Source organism: Acinonyx jubatus, chromosome A1, assembly GCF_027475565.1.
Source record: "Acinonyx jubatus isolate Ajub_Pintada_27869175 chromosome A1, VMU_Ajub_asm_v1.0, whole genome shotgun sequence".
Lineage (NCBI taxonomy): Eukaryota > Metazoa > Chordata > Mammalia > Carnivora > Felidae > Acinonyx > Acinonyx jubatus.
Window position 1 is genome coordinate 134,708,323 of NC_069380.1, and position 21,889 is coordinate 134,730,211.

General features: G+C 40.3%; 1 protein-coding gene across 1 annotated transcript in view; it reads left to right on the forward strand.

The window, feature by feature from the left end:
- MCCC2 (methylcrotonyl-CoA carboxylase subunit 2) overlaps nucleotides 1-21,889 on the forward strand; it is a 71,499-nt gene that overhangs the window by 24,726 nt on the left and 24,884 nt on the right. Inside the window, exons 6-8 of the mRNA XM_015074584.3 lie at nucleotides 24-136; nucleotides 14,453-14,566; nucleotides 21,451-21,515. Of these exons, the coding sequence (XP_014930070.2) occupies nucleotides 24-136; nucleotides 14,453-14,566; nucleotides 21,451-21,515 (292 nt within the window). The remainder of the gene's footprint in view (nucleotides 1-23; nucleotides 137-14,452; nucleotides 14,567-21,450; nucleotides 21,516-21,889) is intronic.

Here is a 21,889-nt window from a genome sequence, read left to right on the forward strand (position 1 = left end):
TCTGTTATTTCCCTTGTCTTCAGTTGATTCAGGAGGCGCAAACTTACCTTGGCAAGCAGAAATATTTCCAGATCGAGATCACTTTGGCCGTATATTCTATAATCAGGCAATTATGTCTTCTCAAAATATTGCACAGGTAACTTCTCATTAATGAAAGGTATTGTTTTTTTTGCTCCAAATGCCTTTGGCAGCTAGATAGCCTGAGATGATTTAAAACAGAATTTAACACAGAATGTAGATTTTTTTCCCCCCCACAGAAAGTGCCTTAAGGTCAGATTATTCTCTTAATTATGGGCATGCTTTTATGTTTTAATAAAGGCTGTTCACTAAAGGAAAAGAGTTTGTCAAAAGAAAGGACACTGTGTAATTGGGTTTTTTTAATTTTTAAGTTTTTTTACATTTTTTTATTTTTGAGAGACAGAGCATGAGCAGGGGAGGGACAGAGAGAGAGGGAGACACAGAATCCGAAGCAGGCTCTAGGCTCTGAGCTGCTAGCACAGAGCCTGATGCGGGGCTCAAACCCACAAACTGTGAGATCATGACTGGAGCCGAAGTTCGACGATTAACCGACTGAGCCACCCAGATGCCCCAGTAGTTGCTTTTTTAGGACTACACTTTGAGACATTCTGGTGTCTGAATGAGGAGACATGAGCAAAAAAGATTGTTGTAGCATTGTCCTAGCAAAAGTTAACAAACGACCTAGATGACCATTATTGGGAGATGAATAATACCATTTGTAGCTGTTAAAATGAGTGAACTAGAGTTGAACTAGAGTTGCACACATCAACATAAATAGTCTGTAAAAATAATAGAATAAATGCATAGTCATTTGCTTTGTATGTAAATGTTAAAACCATCAAAAAAATCTATTACTTTGTCTTAAAATGTACATGGGAATCATACACGGAGCTTTAGTACAATGGATACCTTTGAGGCGGGAGGGAGGAGAAAGGGGGGCAGGCAGGAGGTTTCAACTATTTCTGAAATATTTTATTTCCTTAACACAAATCTGAAGTAAATTTGGCCAAATGTCAAGATTTGTTAAGACTGGATATTAGGTTAAAGTATTTATTATTCTGTAATCTTTAATCTGAAATACTTCATAACACCGATGCTTGTGCTTTGTTTATGTTTTGTTCCTGGATTTCTTAAGTTTGTAGTGTTTTTAGTAATATTCTAATGAATTAGCCTTTTCTCACAGTTATGGTATCTCATCTTTATTTTCTATTGATATAGTGCATTGTTGGTATTTATTATATATTTTATGTTATGCAGTGACTTTGTGCTTTATATATCTAAATAGAAACTTTAGCTTTGCTCACTTGTGCACAGAGGGTCCTTGCATTACATAATATGTAATTCTTACTATGGCGTTTTGTTTTATAGGGGACATTGGCCCATCTAACCTGATATTATAACTTGTATAGTTGTACCAACCTTAATCTTACATTAGTTTCCTAGGGCTGCCATAACAAATTACCACATACTGGGTGGCTGAAAAATAACAAAAATTTGTTCTCTCAAGTTCTAGAGGCTAGAGGTCTGAAATGAAGGGGGCAACTTCACTGGGCTCTCTCAGAAGATCCTGTCCCTCACCTCTGCCAGCTTCTAGTGGCTCCAGGTGTTTCTTGGGCTTGTGACTGTATGACTCTGATCTCTGGCTTGTTTGCCTTCTCCCCTGTGTGTCTGTGTCTTCTCTGTCTTATAAGGACGCTTGTCATTGGATTTAGGGCCCACCCATGTCATCCACAATGATCTCATCTCAAGTTCCTTACCTTAATTATGTCTGCAAAGACTCTTTTTCCAAATAAGGTCATAATCAAAGGTTCTAGAGATTCAGGTGTGGACATATTTGGAGGAGGTGGGGGCATCAGTCAACCCACTGTAGACGTGTCAGCTGGCATGCTTATTCTTTGCCCTGTCTTTCCATTCGTGTAGCTTGTAAATAATCAACATGTAACAAATATTTATGGTGGACCTACTGTAACCAGGCTCTGTTGGCAAATAAAACCAGGTATGATCTCTTCTCCTGTGGAACCTAAAGCTTGAAGTGCTTTAAAAAACAGGTCTCTTTAGGGGTGCCTGGGTGGCTCAGGCGCTTAAGCTCTTGATTTCAGCTTAGGTCGTGATCTCATGGTTTGTGAGTTTGAACCCTGCTTCGGGCTCCATTTTGACATTGTGGAGCCTACTTGGGATTTTCTGTCTCCCCTCTGTCTCTGCCCCTCCCCTGCTCGCTCTCTGTCTCAAAATAAATAAATAAACCTTAAAAAAATGTCTTTTTAAAATTAAAAGTGTCCATATATTTTTGAGTAAGTAGTACCTGCCTATGATTTAAAAATCTGAAGTGTCTAAAGGGCATTTGAATGCTTTCCTTTTTCCTATTTTAGTTTCTTAAAAATGTTAACATCAGTATTTCTTTGAGCCACTTCTCTTAGCATTTCTTTTCTCTGTTTTACTCCAGTAGGAAGTTCAGGGTAAAGATTTACCTCTATTCTTAGAAACCTCTTGGAATTTGAGGAAAATTTCCAATTTCTCTTGTGTGCTAGTTTCCATAGTGCCTTTTCTGATCTTTTCCCCAGTAAATGAGCCCTAAACCCGATGTCTGCACTGTAGCTATTGCTTCATACTTAACTGAAGAAGTCAGGCTGTGTGCGAGCACTCTTGTACTAAAAACATTGTGACTTTGCCTTCTTTTATCCTAGAAACAGTTGTCCCTCTTCCTCTCCAGGGCTAAGCTTTTCATTTATAATCCTAATGCCAACTCCTCCTTTGTGCCTCATCATTTATTCCTCTTCTCTCTCTTACTCTAATATTTTCTCATCCACTTTTTTTTCTCACAGTCAATAACTGTGTTGACTTCTTCTGCATTTTTTTGTTTTATTTATTTCTTTTGAGAGAGAGAGAGAGAGATTGAGATTGTAAGTGGGGAGGGGCAGAGGGAGAGGGAGACAGAGAATTCCAACCAGGCTCTGCACTGTCAGTGCAGAGGGGATTGAACCCACCAACTGTGAGATCACCACCTGAGCTGAAATCAAGGGTCCGATGCTTAACTGACTGAGCCACCCCATGTGCCCCAACTTCCTCTGTTTTTAAAGGAAAAAGAAAAAGCACCAAAAGCCGTGACAAAAGAAAAGGACCTTTGCTAGCTTCTTCTGTTCCCTGAAGCTTCCCTCCTTCCCTGGATCAGCAGACTCCTTAAAAACTGACCCAGGACCTTTGTTCCTGACTGCTCACTCCATAAAACCTACTGCCTTTGGAAGTCCTACTAGCCTCCTAGAGACCAGATTCTTTTTTTTTTTTTTTTAATGTTTATTTATTTTTGAGACAGAGAGAGAGCATGAACGGGGGAGGGGCAGAGAGAGAGGGAGACACAGAATCCAAAACAGGCTCCAGGCTCCGAACTGTCAGCACAAAGCCAGACGCAGGGCTCGTACTCACGGACCGTGAGATCATGACCTGAGCTGAAGTCGGACCCTCAACTGACTGAGCCACCCAGGCACCCCTAGAGACCAGATTCTTACTCCACATGACCTCTTTTGTTCCCTTTCCTGAAATCTTCCTTAGGCTTTGTGCCACTGGCTTTCCGTATTCCCCCAGGCTCTCCGTTTAATTCTCTCCACCCAGGAACTTGTCCTTAATGGTTTCATAAACTCTCATGACATCCCTTTCATATCCGTGATCTTTCCTGACCTCTCTCTGCACCTTGGGAGGTTCTGCTGTCTTTGTGGATTTCCCTTTGCTACTTAGGGGCTCCAACTAGACATTGAGCACATTCACTTCTCTACTGATGGTTCTTTCACCCGTGTCCCTGTTTGCTCTTGATGGTACTTCCTTCTTGAACTTCTCCCTAGGATTGAAACCTTGGTGTCATCCTTGACTCTTGCCTGCTTTTTCCCCTACCTGCCCCTACCTGATCATTTTGGTAAAAAAAAAAAAAAATGTGTGTGTGTGTGTGTGTATGTATCTATATATAGATATATAAATCTGTCTGTCTATTCTCATCTTTGTATCCCCAGGAGCTCCTCTGGTGCTGGACAGATAATCAATACATAATAAACCTTTGACAAAGACCTGTCGATTTTTACCTTTGGATTGGCCCTCTCAGCTCCATTCCTACTGCCATCACCATGGGTAGTTCGGGCCTACATTACTACTTAGAGTATGGCACTAGCTTCACCTGTCTTGTGTTCCTGACTACCTAGTCTTTCCTTTTCTGTCCACTGTACATGTTACTGTAGCATTACTCTTTATCTGGTTCCTGGCTCAAAACCATAATTTATATAAAACAGACTTCAGACTTATTAGCCTGGTACGTAAGACCCCTTGTGGTCTAGTTCCGATCTTATGTTCTGGCCTTACTGCCCACTGTCAGTCTGAACCACTCACTGTTCTTCATATGTACCATGGCCTTTCATGACTGCTCAGGTCCATGCTGGGCCCTCTCTTCCCCATTCCTTGCAGTCTAAGTCTCCAGTCCATTTTCCAAATGCATCTCAGATGCCATCTCTTGCAGGAAGGCTTCTCTTTGAGCTATACCTTAATAATGACGTTTATTCCTTTTATCTAGATATATCCTAATTTCCCTCATTAGACTCTAAGCCTCTTAAGATAAGAGACACCATCAGATAAATCTTTATATCCTCACACATTTCCCTGAGAAGGTACTTAGTCAATATTTATTTAAAAAGTGAAACTCTTGGGGTGCCTGAGTGGCTCAGTGGTTAAACGTCCCAACGTCAGCTAAGGTCATGATCTCATGGTTCATGAGTTCGAGCCCTGCATTGTGCTCTGTGCTGACAGCTCAGAGCCTGGTGCCTTCTTCGGATTCTGTGTCTCCCTCTCTCCCTGTTCCTCCCCTGCTTGTGCTCTGCCTCTCTCTGTCTAAAAAATAAACGTTAAAAAAAAAAAAGAAGAGTGAAACTCTTTATGACTATTCAAGTGATATCTGATGTACTGAGTATATCTTACATTGTAATGTATGTTTTATTATTTACTGAGGCCTTGGCTTGGATGGATAAAAACAAGTTCTTATACTTTATTTTTTTAAAATTTTTATCCATATACTTTATTACATGAAGCGATCACTTGTTTAACTCCAGTTATGTTACATGTGCATTTTGATAGGGAACTCTAGCTTCTTTATTTGTTCAGTTCCTTCTTTCCTCCCCAATGTTGGTTTTTATTTAATGTTATTAACCTTGCCCATTATAGGTCCACTTATCCACTTATTTCTAAGATACATGTCTCTTGACAATCATATCTCTGTTATTTCCTGTATCTTTGCAGTGGTAAAAATGTAGACAGATTTTTACCAACCTGGAAGGTTTAAAATTTTTGTTTTTGCTCTCAAGGAGAAAAGGCAGTTACATAAGACACCTACCTACATCTGTATTCTCTTGTCATCTTTCCCTCCTTTCTGGTGTATTTTAGAACTTGTTTTTTTGTTTTTGAAGTTTAAAGACTTGGCATACAGGTGTCTGGTGGTCTTACTTGGAGTCTCATGTCCTGAGGATACCTCACCTGGGCTTTCTCTAAACCCATGCCTGATGTCTTGATGATCTTGGAAACATCGCTTCTGTTATTTTCTGTATTGTGGCTCCACGTTGCTGGCTTTTGAAGTGTGAGGCGTATAATTCTCTTCAGAGGTGGGATCTTTGTTTTCTTAGGTCTCACATTAGCATTAATTTTTAAAATTAGTGGACGGGGTGCCTGGGTGGCTTCGTGGGTTGAGCGTCCTACTCTTGATATTGGCTCAGGTCATGATCGTGGGATCAAGCCCTGCCTTGGGCTCCATGGTAAGCATACAGCCTGCTTAACATTCTCTCTCCCTCTGCCTCTCTCCCCTGCTCACGTGTTTCTCTGTCAAAAAAAATAATAATAATTTAAAATAATTTAAAACTTAGTGGTGGTCTGGTTTAGCTGGATCTTTGCCCTGCTACATCATCCTGTTTGACTGTAATCCTTTAGTGCACCAGGAACAAAATGTTTCCACTGTGACTAACAGTATATTTCTTCTGAAATAGTCGTTATTCATCTAGCCATGTGGAGGTGCAGCTCCTGTTTTTCCTTCGCGTGTCTGCCTGTTCGTTCTTCTTTTGGAGATGTACTTAAAATTATTTCAGGTGTCTGTGCTTCTTTCTCTCCTTCCCTGTCCCCACTTCCACCCTCTTGGCTTAGCTAATTATTTTTGCAATTTAGTTTCTTTGCTTCAGATCACGGTAATTGTTTTGAGGGACTTAGTTAAGACAAGCACTGTATATCATTTTTTTTTTCCGTTCAGAAAAGTTGGTTTTATTATTTTTTAAATATTTATTTATTAAAAATTTTTTTTAACGTTTATTGATTTTTGAGAGACAGAGAGAGACAGAGCATGAGTGGGGGAGGGGTAGAGAGAGAGGAGACACAGAATCTGAAGCAGGCTCCAGGCTCCGAGCTGTCAGCACAGAGCCCAATGCGAGGCTCGAACCCATGAACTATGAGATCATGACCTGGGCCAAAGTTGGATGCTTAACCAGCTGAACCACCCAGGCACCCGAAAGGCGGTTTTATTAAAGAACACGGATAAGACCCATGGGCAGAAAGAGCTGCCCATTATTTTATTTTATTTATTTTTATTTTTTCATGTTTATTTATTTTTGAGAGAGAGAAAGAGAGCATGAGTGGGGTAGGGGCATGAGAGAGGGAGACACAGAACCTGAAGCAGCCTCTAGGCTGTGAACTGTCAGTGCAGAGCCTGATGTGGGACTTGAATCCACAAACCATGAGATCATGACCTGAGCCAAAGTCAGATTCATAACCCACTGAGCCACCCAGGTGCCCCAAGGGCTGCCCATTATTTCAAAAATGCATTTCAGCTTGTCCATGTTGTCAAATAGGGCCTAGGGAACAAAATCACTGATTGCTTTGAGGCTGATAAAAAGGAAGAAACAGGATATTCTGGATAAGGTGGACTTTTTGTTTTCTGTGCACATTTTAGCCTATCTATTTAGCACAGATAAGCATGAGTACTCTAGAATCAGTGGTGTGATCGGTCAGTATAATTGATTGTGATTTAAATTTTGGAGAGCTAATGAACTGATATGTGAATTTTGTGACTTAAAAAAAAATTTTTTTTTAATTTACATCCAAATTAGTTAGCATATAGTGCAACAATGATTTCAGGAGAAGATTCCTTAATGCCCCTTACCCATTTAGCCCATCCCCCCTCCCACAACCCCCCAGGAACCGTCTGTTTGTGCTCCATATTTAAGAGTCTCTTATGTTTTGTCCCCCTCCCTGTTTTTATATTATTTTTGTTTCCCTTCCCTTATGTTCATCTGTTTTATCTCTTAAGGTCCTCATATGAGTGAAGTCATATGATATTTGTCTTTCTCTGACTAATTTCGCTTAGCATGATACCCTCCAGTTCCATCCACGTAGTTGCAAATGGCAAGATTTCATTCTTTTTTGTTGTTGTTGTTGTTGTATCTTTTTTAATTTTACAGATTTCATTCTTTTTGATTGCCACGTAATACTCCATTGTGTGTATATAGGTGTATATATATCACATCTTCTTTATCCATTCATCCATCAATGGACATTTGGGTTCTTTCCATACTTTTGCTATTGTTGATAGTGCTGCTATAAACATTGGGGGTGCCTGTGTCCCTTCGAAACAGCACACCTTTATCCCTGGATAAATACCTGGTAGTGCAATTGCTGGGTTGTAGGGTAGTTCTATTTTTAGTTTTTTGAGGAACCTCCATACTGTTTTCCAGAGTGGCTGTACCAGCTTTCATTCCTACCAACAGTGCAAAAGAGATCCTCTTTTTCCACACCCTTGCCAACATCTGTTATTGCCTGAGTTGTTAATGTTAGCCATTCTGACAGGTGTGAGGTGGTATATCTCATTGTGGTTTTGATTTGTATTTCCCTGATGATGACTGATGTGGAGGGAGCATTTTTTTCATGTGTCGGTTGGCCATCCGGATGTCTTTGGAGAAGTGTCTATTCATGTCTTTTGCCCATTTCTTCACTGGATTATTTGCTTTTTGGGTGTTGAGTTTGATAAATTCTTTGTAGATTTTGGATACTAACCCGTTATCTGATATATCATTTGCAAATATCTTCTTTCATTCTGTCAGTTGCCTTTTAGTTTTGCTGATTGTTTCCTTCACTGTGCAGAAGCTTTTTATTTTGATGAGGTCCCAATAGTTCATTTTTTGCTTTTGTTTCTGTTGCCTCCAGAGACGTATTGAGTAAGAAATTGCTGTGGCCAAGATCAAAGAGGTTTTTGCCTGCTTTCTCCTCGAGGATTTTGATGGCTTCCTGTCTTACATTGAGGTTTTTCATCCACTTTGAGTTTATTTTTGTGTATGGTGTAAGAAAGTGGCCCAGGTCCATTCTTCTGCATATCACTGTCCAGTTTTCCCAACACCACTTGCTGAAGAGACTGTCTTTATTCCACTGGATAGTCTTTCCTGCTTTGTCAAAGATTAGTTGCCCATATGTTTGTGGGTCCATTTCTGGGTTCTCTGTTCTATTCCATTGATTTGAGTGTCTGTTCTTGTGACAGTAGCATACTGTCTTGATGATTACAGCTTTGTAGTATAGCTTGAAGTCTGGGATTGTGATGCCTCCTGCTTTGGTTTTCTTTTTCCAGATTGCTGTGGCTATTCGGGGTCTTTTCTGGTTCCATACAAATTTTAGGATTATTTGTTCTAGCTCTGTGAAGAATGCTGGTGTTATTTTGATAGGGATTGCATTGAATATGTAGATTGCTTTGGGTTGTATTGACATTTTAACAATATTTGTTCTTCCTATCCAGGAGAATGGAATCTTTTCCATTTTCTTGTGTCTTCTTCAATTTCTTTTATAAGCTTTCTATAGTTTTCAGTGTATAGATTTTTCACCTCTTTGGTTAGATTTATTCCTAGGTATTTTATGGTTTTTGGTGCAACTGTAAATGGGATCGATTGCTTGGTTTATTTTTCTGTTGCTTCATTGTTGGTGTACAGGAATGCAACTTATTTCTGTGCATTGATTTTATATTCTGCAACTTTGCTGAATTTATGAATCAGCTCTAGCAGTTTTTTGGTGGAATCTTTTGGGTTTTCCATATAGAGTATCATGTGACTTTTATTTTTTAAATGGAGGCTCTGTAGGTAGAGGAAGAAAACAATGTGATATAGGCAGTATTTGCTTTCCACACTAACTTGAAATTGAAAAAGAAGAGAGCTTTAAAAACATATACTTTTAATGGCTTTTCCATCAAGCAGCTGAAACGTTTCCCCCCTGTAAGTTATATTACATTTATCACCGTGTACCTTTTAACTGGATAGTCTTCTGCAATTTCTCAGCGGAAGGATAGAGGTCTAGAGTTCACACAGCCTTTTAGAATTAGGTATAAAACCTCTTGACTCTCTTTCAGACCCTTTCTGTAGGGCAGACTGCTGACCTACAATATGTAATTTGGTTTTGGTGCAATGAGAACCAGTCTCTCTTTGTTTAGGCAAGACCTGGAGGGTAATGAAATTTTGTCTGAAGTTTTTGCAGACTCTTACTTCTGTTTTGTAGAATCTCATTTCCTTTTTTAAAAGAGTTTTTAATTTTTTATTTATTTTATTTCTACTTTTTTAAGTTTATTTTGAGAGAGGGGAGGAGAGAGAGAGAGAGAGAGAGAGAGAGACAGAACACAAGTGGGAGAGGGGCAGAGAAAGAGGGAGAGAGAGAGAAGCCCAAGCAGGCTCTTGCCACCAGTGCTGACTCCAATGTGGGGCTTGAATTCATGAACCGTGACCTGAGTCAAAATCAAGAGTTGGCTGCTTGACCAGCTGAGCCACCCAGCGCCCTATTTTTTATTTTTTAAGTAGGCTTTATGCCCAGCACAGAGCCCAACGTGAGGCTTGAACTCACAATCCTGAGATCAAGACCTGAGCTGAGATCAAGAGTCAGGTACTCAACTGACTAAGCCACCCAGGCGCCCTGCATCTCATTTCCTGTTACTTAAAAATTTCTGCTTGTGCCTTCTCTGGTAGTGATGGCAGGCAATGTTATAGTCAGTTACATATCCTTCTTAGCCTTCTTGCTGCTTTCTTGGTCTTGATTTAAGTCTTGAGTCACCATGGACCTCCTCACCCTGTGGGAGAGACCTCTTGGCTTGTCCACATTGCAGGAAGCCCACCTCATGGGTGACTGGGTGGACTGTAGCCTCTCAGTGGAGTTCTTGGGAGTTGTTCTGTGTTCTGATGCACATGAGAGTCACTCTAATGTCTCCCCTGATTTGGTGCATGTGTTGTGCCCCCAACACAAGCCTATACCCTGAGTGTGCTCAGTATACGTTATGTTCACACATCTTACTTATGCCCTTTTAATGCCCTCTTAATAGAGAAAGCAGCAGAATTTTCTTCCTTGGGGTCTACATCATTTGTCCAGCATGGGCAGCGTGAGATCGTTGTTGTACCACAGACAAATGCTTTGGGACAGGGAAAGCCGTTAGAGCTGTTTGGCCCCGGGGTTCCTGTGCTTTGTGAGAAGAAGGAGCAGACGCAGTGGCAGGGCTCTTTTTGATGGACATTCACCCTGTTCTGCAAGTAAGCGAATGGCTTAGAATTAAATGATGAGAAGAGGAGATTCTGCGACGGTGGTGACTTCTCTAATCTAGGTTCTTTTATTTAATTTTTCTTTTATCAGAATTTGCTTTAGAGATGCTAAGTTTAATGTCTATGAGATACTTGTGACTAGCGTGGCCTGTTTCTTTTTTTTTTTTTTTTTACATTTATTTATTTTGAGAGAGAAAGAGAGCATGTGAGCAGGGGAGGAGCAGAGAGGGAGAGAGAGAGAAAATCACAAGAAGGCTCCACACTGTTGGCACAGAGCCCAACATGGGGCTCAAACCCACAAACCATGAGATCATGACCTGAGCTGAAACCAAGAGTGGGACACTTAACCGACTGACCTACCCAGGCACCCCTAGCCTGTTTCTTATTGATAAAATTTGAGAATTTTGATTCTTATATACTTAATAATTCCAGCTCTTTTTTTAAAAATTTTATAATAGCTTTATTAAGATCTAATTCACATACCATACAATTCACCCATTTAATATGTACAGTTCAGTGGTTTTTAGGATATTCCCCAAGTTGAGGCAATTCTAGTACATTTTCATCACTCCAGGAGGAAATGCCATATCCATTAACAGTCACTGCTTATTTCAATCCAGTCTCTCCAGCCCCTCGCAAGCACTCATCTGACTCTATGATTTGCCTATTATTCATTTCATTTGAAAGGGATCATATAATAAGTGGCTTCTTTCATTTAGCAAAATGGTTTCAATGTTTACCCATGTCTTTTGGTTTTTCATTACTCTCTGGGATGGTACAGCATTCTGTTTATGGACTGTCTCCCATTTCTGCAATAGGGGAATGGTTTACTGAAGGGCAGCAACAACAAATAACTTTTTTTTTTTTTAAGTATTTTCTGTTTTTTTTGTTTTGTTTTTGATGTTTATTCATGTTTGAGAGGCAGAGACAGAGTGTGGGTGGGGGAGGGGCAGAGAGAGAGGGAGACAGAATCTGAAGCAGACTCCAGGCTCTGACTGGTCAGCCCAGAGCCTGATGGGGGGCTTGAACTCATGACCTGAGCTGAAGTTTATTCATGTTTGAGAGGCAGAGACAGAGCACAAGTGGGGGGCGGGGGGGCAGAGAGAGAGGGAGACACAGGGTCTGAAGCAGACTCCAGGTTCTGACCTGTCAGCATAGAGCCCTATGTGGGGCTCGAACTCATGAACTGTGAGATCATGACCTGAGCTCAAGTCAGACGCTCAACCGACTGAGCCACCCAGGTGCACCAACAGCAAAGTACTTCTAAGCAAAGACCGTCCCAAGGCTTCAGATGTGCTTCAGTTGTAGTTACTTTAGATGCTTTTTGATCTCTGTGATAGTTATCCATTGCTGCAGAACAGAGTACCCCAAAACTTGGTAGTTGAAAGCACCATTTTTTACCTCACAGTTGCTCTGGGGCACAACTCTGAGCACAGCTGAGCCGGATCCCCTAGCTCTGGGTCTCATGTGGCTGCAGTCCTCTTCAGTCTCCATTAGTAAGGGTCTGCCCCGGCTTGCTCACGTGGTTGTTGGCATGATTCAGTTCTCTGCAGGTCTCACTCATTTTCTTGTAAGTTGTTGGCCAGAAGCATGTCTAGGTTCCTTCCCAAGTGGGCATCCGTATAAGTTACCACATGTCAGCTAGATGCATTAGGGTGAACAGGCAGGTGGGCAAGAGAGGGAGCCAGCAAGGTGGAAGACAGAGTCTCTCATAACTTGATCACAGGAGTGACACTTGCTATAATCTATGTATTAGAAGCATGTTACCAGATTTTATAGGACGTGGATACCAAGAGTCAGGGGTCGGTGGAGGCCATTATCAGTTCCTGCAAGAGAAGTGGATTGTTGATTTCCTTGGCTTTGGAAATGCTTTGGAAAAAACCGCATCTGAAGTGCCCTTAGGAATATGGCAGAATTCCCTAGCATAGATGCACTAATAATTTGTTAGCGATTCACTTGTGAAACTTTTCTACCAAACTGGTAGGTCTTTTCTCCCCCTGAGATGGCATGATGGCATTCAGCTTCATTTCCCTCATTTTTATCTTACTACCTTTTGACAAACAGATTCTTCTTTCCTTGTTTACCAGCCACCCTGCCTCCCATCCTTGGTCTCTGAATATTTGCTGACAGTTGCCATTGCTTTCTTTTGCTTTCAGTTTGTTTTCATGGAACCCTGCTATGCCTGTTTAGTTCTTCAGGGCTTTGAAATTTGTCCCTTTTTAGATTTTTACTTCACTGTGACTCTTCTCTACTTCCTTGAGTTTTATTTTTTTGGTACTGAAATAGTTTGAACTGTATCTGCTGTTCGTGTACAGAGAGCAGGCTGATAAGGTGAAATTGTGTCCTTTATTCCTGGTAGAACCTTAAAAAAAAGCCCATAAAATATTTCAAAAATGCGGAAAGAACAGAGAATAGTACAGTAACAGAATGGAACACTCATGTACCCTCCATATGAATTTATGAAGTGTTAAGATCATTTGTTTTTTTCCCTCAGATTTTTAAAGAACTCATTAACAGTTGGTGTATTGGTTCAAAATGCTGTGTCGATGGATGTGTTGGTTATTTGCTATCTTCGTTTTCATGAACACTGTCACAGTGAATGTTTCCGGTGCTTCTTTCCTTGTTCAAGAACTTTTCTAGCCATAGATACTTGGAAAATAAACTTCTGATTGATAAGCAAACACAATGCGTGATAAATACTTGTAATATGTTGGCAGTACAATTTTGCAGCCATTTTTAATAACATACATGAAATAGGAAAAAATACTTTTTGTGACTGCCATTTAGATGGAAAAATGTTAACTCGTGCTGTCTTGCATCTTTGGATTGATACTAGTGTAGCATTTTCATTTCAAAGTGGGTATTTGTATGACTGTAAGAAAACTGATAGAATGGATATTGGAATTAGTAGCAAAAACTGCTTTCATATGGTAATTTAAGAAAATAGCCATTACATACTTTTAAAAATTTTCTCTGATATTATTTATGCCTACTTAGACATAATCAGCCAAACCCATATTTATTATTCTTTGTGTCTTATTAATCTGTAATAAGAGCTGTTTTTAAAGCTTTATTATTGAAAATTTTAAATACCCATAAAAGTAGAGAAAATAATACGGCGAATACTCAGGTACACATCACCCAGGTTCTACACAATTGACTTCTTTTGAGCAAGATTTTCAACTTTGATGCTAACATTAGTTTTATATTTAGAACGTACCATATTCATTGTTACACAAAATATTAACACTCACTTGGAGAATTATTTCAGTATTCCAGTGAGGTAAGTGGTAGTTGTTGAGAAGACTTATTATTAGTTTCAACACAGTTTTGCTAATCTTTGGGTGGCTTGTGGAGTTTCTCCTCTCAATTAAGTCGATCAGGCTAATGGTCTAAATGGCCAGTCTTCTCTCTCACAGGGAGACTGTCCATAAATTTTGTAAAAAATGTGATCTAAGCCCTTCAAAATGCTTTGATAGAAGTAGTTAAGAAACTATTCCAAACATTCGGAGGACCATTTTTTTTTTTTTAACGTTTATTTATTTTTGAGACAGAGAGAGACAGAGCATGAACGGGGGAGGGGCAGAGAGAGAGGGAGACACAAAATCGGAAGCGGGCTCCAGGCTCTGAGCCATCAGCCCAGAGCCCGATGCGGGGCTTGAACTCACGGACCGTGAGATCGTGACCTGAGCTGAAGTCGGAGGCTTAACCGACTGAGCCACCCAGGTGCCCCCGGAGGACCATTTTTAAAAAGAACTATAGGGACCAGCTAGTAATATCTCCTGGTACTGTAACGTTTATGGAACTGTAGATCCAGAGACTATAATTAACTGTTTGAGCCTTACCAAGCACCTTGTCTGCTTGGATTGCAGATAGCGGTGGTCATGGGCTCCTGTACGGCAGGTGGTGCTTATGTGCCTGCAATGGCTGATGAAAACATCATTGTACGCAAGCAGGGCACCATTTTCTTGGGAGGACCCCCGTTGGTAAGAACATAGTTTTGATTGATTGATTGATTGATTGATTGAAGTCAAATATACATAATATGAATTTTACCATTCTAACCATTTTTAAAGACACAGTTTTGTGGCGGTAAGTGTACTCACTTTGTTGTGCAACCATCACCCCCAACCACCTCCAGCAGTATCTCATCTGCTCTAACTCAAAATCTGTACCCATTAAACACTAACTCCCCATTCTCCCCAACCTCCACTGTCCCTGGCTACCCCAATTCTACTTTTTCTATGAGTTTGACTGCTGTAGGTACCTTGTACAAGTACAGTCATACAGTATGTATCCTTTTGTGACTGGCATATTTTACTTAGGATAAGTAAGTAAAGATTCACTATGTTGTTGCATATGTCAGAACTTCCTTTTTAAGGCTGAGTAATAGTCCATTGCATGTATATACCATTTTGTTTATTCAGTCATCCATCAGTGGACTTTTGGGTTGCTTCCACTTGAGGGTGTTGTGAATAATGCTACTGTGAACATGAGTATACAAATATATTTGAGTTTCATGCTTTCATTTCTTTTTGGGTATATGCTCAGAAGTGGAATTGCCGGAGCATGTGATAATTTTGTGTTTAATTTTTTGAGAAATCATTTCTTTTTATTGCTGAATAATATTTCATTGTATGGATAGGCTGCATTTTGTTTATCCATTTATCAGCTGATAGTCATGTGGGTTGTTTCCAGTTTTTGCGTATTACGAATAATGCTGCCGTGCACATTCACATCCAGGTTTTTTTAAGTTTATTTACTTATTTTGAGAGAGAGAGAGAGAGAGAGAGCGAGCACGAGCACATACACACATATGAGCAGGGGAGGGGCAGAGAGGGACAGAGAGAATCCTGAGCAGACTGTGTGCTGTCAGCATGGAGCCCGACACAGGGCTCCAGCCCATGAACTGTGAGATTATGACCTGAGCTGACGCTTAACTGACTGAGCCACACGGGCGCCCCCACATCCAGGCTTTTGTATGGATATGTTTCCCTTTATAGTGGTTATATACCTGTGAGTACAGTTGCTAGGTCACATGGTAACTCTGAGGTTAACATTTTGAGGAAATACCAACCTGTCCAGAGCATATTTTATATGCTTGGCAACAGTGTGTGAGGGTTCTGATTTTTACATTTCCTTGCCAACAGTTGTTATTGTGTATGTGTTTGATGATAGCCATCCTAGTGGATGGTACCTCATTGAGGTTTTGATTTGCATTTCTCTAATGGTTAATGATATTGAACATCATTCATGTACTTGCTGGTCATTTGTGTATCTTCTTTGGAGAAATGTCTATTCAGATCCTTTGCCCATTCTTTTATTTTTTTTAAGTTTATTTTGAGAGAGAGAACATGCACATGGGGGAGGGGCAGAGAGAGAATCCAAGCAGGCTCTGCCCTGTCAGCGCAGAGTCCAAAGTGGGGCTTGAACTCATGAACCGTGAGATCATGACCTGAGCTGAAATCAACATTTGGACGCTTAACCAGCTGAGCCACCCAGGCGCCCCAAGATCCTTTGCCCATTTGTAAAATTGGGTTGTCTTTATTGAGTTGTAAGAATTCTTTATATGTTCAGTATACAAGTCTCTTTTCAGATATGTGATTTGCACATATTTTCTCTCTATGGATTGTCTTCACTTTCTTAATGGTATCTTCCTTTGAAACATGCACAGTTTTAATTTTTATCAAGTCCACTTTATGTATTGCTTTTCTCTTTTTGCTTGTGCTCTTGGTGTCTTATATGTGATGGCTTTGCCTATATTGCAAGATCATGGAGATTTAATACTTCAGTTTCTTCTCAGTTTTATAGTGTTAGCTCTTTTAGGTTTGTAATCCATTTTGAGTTCATGTGGGTAGGATTTAAGGAAGGAGTCTAACATTGTTTTGTATGTAGATACACAATTGGCACAGGATCATTTGTTGAATGGCTGATGAAATAAACTTTTACTTCTTTTTTCTTTTTTTTTTTTTTTGAGTCAATTCATTCAACATGAATTTCTTGAGCACACTTTTTTTTAGAGAGAGAGAGAGTGGGGAAGGGCCAGAGAGATCTAGGGAGAGAGAGAGAATCCCATACAGGCTCCATATTGTCAGCGTGGAGCCTGACAAGCGGCTCAAACTCACAAACCGTGATATCATGACCTGAGCCCAAATCAGGAGTCAGAGATATAACTGACCGAGCCACCCGGTGCCTTACTTACTTTTTCTTTTACATAAGTTGCAGTGCTGTTTGACTCATGGTCAATAACAAGCCGATAAATTGTTAGGTGAAAAAAAATAGCAAGGTGCTTGCACATATGTCCACTTTTTGTAAAATGGGGAAGTTATACATTTATGCATATATATAATGCATGTATATGCATATAATGTGTATGCATATAGAAACTCTAGAAAAGATACAGTAAACATAGTTTAAATGCAGAGGAGATGGAACGGGGTGGGAGAGACACTTTTGACTTTTTTTTTTCTGCACATAAACATTTTGAGATCTTTAGCTCTCTGAGCCTTGTGAAAATATTACTTTTCAAAAAGGTTAAGTTTTTATAAAAAGGAACAATGTAGAATAGCTATGAGAGGTGCTCTAAATTTCTAATACTAGCAATCTTTATGAATCACTTGTAGGGCCAGCTATATAATTTGCAGACCTCAGTGCAAAATGAAGATACAGGACCCTTGTTCAAAAAGGAAGAAAAAAATACTGTTAAAGGTACTAAAATATAAAACATTTTCCTTCTGTCGTGCCTTTACCTGTCACGGTGTTTTTTATTTGCTATTTAAGGACATGTTCTCTCCAACATGGAATACACCCTTTCCCTGGCACTCATGCTTCCAGTGGCCCACCATTCAACTCCTGATGGACATATGACCTCCAAGGGTATACAGCCTCTGTTCTAGGATGTGCTTGATATCCAAATGGGCAGAGGCAAAAGGCTGTCCGCTAGCTCCCACCTCCACTGAATCATCTGCTAGAGAATACACGTCAGCACTGCCAGCCCAGGATCGTGCCGGTGCTGCTGTGCTCCACCCTGAGATGCCAGGGGGTGCATGCCTGACTCCTGATCCTCCCTGTGCCCATACCAGGCCCCCACTGGGGGCAGGTGTAGCAGTTGCCTTGCGGGGGCAGGGAAGAGCAGATAGGGCAGAGCCCAGTGCCCAGGCATCAGTTGGCAGGGAAGCAGGGAGCCAAGAACCCTTTCCACCGAGGTGGGGGGAGGCAGACCAGGCAAGAGTTCTGAACCCCAGCACATAAGCCCCATCACTGTTCATTTACAGAACACAAATTCAAAGATAAAATTAGAAAATCTGGGGCACCTGGGTGGCTCAGTTGGTTAAGCGTCTGAATCTTGATTTCAGGTGATGTCATGATCTCACGGTCATGGGGCCTACTTAAGATTCTCTCTTCCTCTTCCCTCTCCTACTCATGTGCATATTCTCTCTCTCTCTCTCAAAAATAAATATCTGTATCTCTCTCTCTCTATCAAAAATAAATAAATAAAATTAGAAGTTCAATAGGTAACTACTGAGCATTAAGCCCTAAAGCACAGGGCCCTTCGGCGAGGGGGCTCCTGCACACCATTACCGGTCACTTGCCTGTGATGCAGGACTGAGGAGTCGATTACGTAATCCTAGACTCTTCCCCATTCCCTCTTTGATCAGCTCCATTCCAGTGTTGTTCAGTAATGCTGTCTTCACTCTGCTGTGCTTGTGTCACAGTCTGGTCGCAGACTTCAGAGGGATAAAGGGAGGGTAGGTGAAGACACAGGTGATTACTACATCTTAGAAAAATGTCCCATTATTTAAATGAAATCTAAGAATGTTATTAGGTAAGAGGAAGAATGTCAAGGATATTCTAGAACTGTGATATCCATATGATGGAATATTATTCAGCCATAAAAAGGAGTAAGTTCTGACACATGCTACAACATAAACCATGAAAGCATTATGTCAGACACAAAAGGAAAAGCATTGTGTAGTTCTGCTTCTATGAAATATTTAGAATAAGCAAATATGTAGAGACAGAAAATAGATTAGTCGTTGCCAGAGACCAAGAGGAGGGTAGAATGGGAGTGTCTGTAATGACTATGGGCTTTCATTAGGGAGTGATGAAACTTCTAGAATTAGGTGGTGTTGATGGTTCCACGTTCTTGTGAATACACTAAAAAACACTGAATTTTATTCTTCAGGTGTGAATTTTGTGGTATGTGAATTCTATCTAAGAGAGTAAGTTTATTGCTTTAAAATTCTGTCGAAAAAATCATCTTTGGTTTTGGAATAGTAACACAAATTTATTTTAAAAAGTATGTTGAAAACAGCTTATGCTTGCTTTAATGTGACAAACGTGTATTTTCCAAATGGTTGTGTTCATTTTTAATAAATTTTATTGAGGATCAGATAAGCCTGAAGAGCTGCCATTTTATACGTAATAAAAGCCTGAAGGCATTATTCAAAAGGCTTCTGATATCAATTATTCTTTAATATTTTTCTAGTTATATATGATACCTATCGTTGGGTAATGAGAGGAGAGAATTCATTCAAAATTTACCTTTCTCTAGTGAAGGGTATACACTTTCAGTAGTTCGTATGTGTTTTTCCTTAAAGAATGAGTAAAGATGGGTCTGACACCTTTTTGGGACTGTAGGCAGCATGAGAATACTGGAAGAACACTAGCTGGTTTTTTTTTTTTTTTCCAACATTTATTTATTTTTGGGACAGAGAGACAGAGCATGAACGGGGGAGGGGCAGAGAGAGAGGGAGACACAGAATCGGAAACAGGCTCCAGGCTCCGAGCCATCAGCCCAGAGCCTGACGCGGGGCTCGAACTCCCGGACCGCGAGATCGTGACCTGGCTGAAGTCGGACGCTTAACCGACTGCGCCACCCAGGCGCCCCCAGCTGTTTTTAAGAGAAAGCTTTGTCTAATGTGCAGTTGCAGTGTCCTCCAGTCGGTGGGTTCAGATTTACCCTGTGCCTCAGCCAGGAGCAATGAGGCAGCCAAAGTCAGCAGTTCTCTTAGACAACTCGACTCTGATCTGTAGTCTCCCACTGAAAGACATGGTTACAGGTTTAAAAAAAAAAAAGCAGCAGCAGCCTCATCCACTTCAGGGTTCTAAATTTTGACACTTGTTTTTCTGAAAATTGAAAAAGATTTTGTGCATAATGTGGGGTTGCGTTGCTATAGCTTTTAGTCACTTAAAGTGGCTGGAAAAATGCATAATAATAAGACCAATTTTTGAAGGATCTTTTTGTTCTTTGGTCTTCTGAACTTAATGTTTAGTAGATTGAGCTGTTTTTGATTTTTTTCATCTTTGCACCTGTCACAGTATCCGACATGTTGTGGGTGGGTGTTCAGTAAATATTAACCAATGACGAATCCTTATTTTATCAGTTGATATTAGTCAGAACCCTGGAAATAAGTAAATAGAGCATAATGGTTGTTTATTCCTTTTTTGCAACTTTAAATATCCAGACACCTCTTATAATTAGTTATTGTCTGGGCTGAATGCTATTTTACAATGAATATTTTGGGAAGAAGAGAACCAAGAATTTAGTCCTGTGGGTGGAATAATTGGAGGTGAAAATTTTAGTTACTTTTCCCTGTGCAATAATATTTTATTTAAGACAGAGCTTTTTTTTTTTTTTAATGTTTATTTATTTATTTTGAGAGAGAGAGATAGTGTGGGAGCATGAGCAGGGTGAGGCAGAGGGAGAGGAAGAGAGAGAATCCCATGCTGTCATTGCAGATCCTGACACAGGGCCCGATCCCACAAACTGTGAGATCATGACCTGAGCCAATACCAAGAGTCGGATGCTTAACTGACTAAGCCAAGACAGAGCTTCTGAGGTAGGGAGTAAGTCCTTGCTACGTTGCAGTTTAGATAAATATTCATTATTCTAATAAAAACATGTTTCTATTTGAAGAAAAAGAAATCAGTCAACCCAAACAGGTAAGAATCAATAAGCAATTCCTAAGGGATCAGGTTGGCGTTTAGCACTAAATAATTTTTCTTTCTTTTTTTTTTTTTTTTCTGTTAGAATTTCTCAGGCTGTAATTAAGTCATACGTAATTTATTACTTGAGCTTCTTTCTTTTTGGTCATATTCTGCTGAATCTTAGATATGGTTAATCTTAGAGACTTTTTTTTTTGCCATCTTAAAGGTATTGTACCTTGAAGAGTTTGTGATAGTTACTGGAATTTTTCAGGATAGCCAAAAATGGCATTAATTCATTAAATTTATTGAGCATTCACATCACATCACAGTTCCTGTTATCAAGGAACTCACAGTATAGAGGAGACAATAGAGACATGTGCAGATTATTGACATACGATCTGATAGGTGCCCTGTTGGAGATGTATGTGGAGTATTCTTGGACCACAGATGAACAAGCATTGTTCTTTTAATTGCTGTGGAGACTCCTTAATGATTAAGAGGCCTGGGCAGGTCAGGAGAATCCACATAGAGCAGCTGGGGTCTAAAGAATGAAGGGGGATTCCTCAGGTACGTGACAGAGAGCAGGGAGCCCAGGTTGTGGGAACAGCATATGCACAGACACAAATGCTTTGACATGCATAGGTTAGGAGAAGGAGAGTGGGCTTTCTCAAGCCAGAAATACCTCGATTCAACTCAGGTTCTGTCACTTGCTCAGGGGCTGTGAGGAAATTCTCTGGTGACTCTGGGTTCAGATTTTTCATCTGTAGACTAGAGACCATTTTATGCAGGTTTGCTAGGTGGGTGGAATAAGAAAACAGAATCTTAGCTCTGTGGAAGAAAGAGTGTTAGCCATAGTCAGGTTAGAAGACTTGCATGGTAGGTAAGCATTCGTATTTCTCCAATGGGCAAAACTCACCCCTGACTTTTATCGCTGCTGTAGGTTAAAGCCGCGACTGGAGAAGAGGTCTCAGCTGAGGATCTTGGAGGTGCCGATCTGCACTGCAGGTGAAACAGAGGCCGTTGTTTCTTTCCAGGATTCACTGTTGCCTGTTTGTCCGTTTAAGAGAAAGTTTAATTATTTTTTCTAAGAGTTAAACTTGCCAGATCTGACCACAGTCCATTGGTTCTTGAGCTGCTGTTTTAGGGTTCAGTTCTTTGAACTGTAGAGCTGCATTTCTAAGCTAGAACATCAGCTTTTCCATTGTAGCCTAGAAAGACTGGAGAGACAGGTTTCTCATTTCTTTAACAAACATCCATCAAGCACTGGTTATGTGCCAGACACTGTTACAGGTATTCAAGATAATAAGGTAGACATTGTCTTTGACCTCAGAGAGCTTATTAACATCTTAGGGAGGTGGGTGATAAGTAATTGCCAAAAA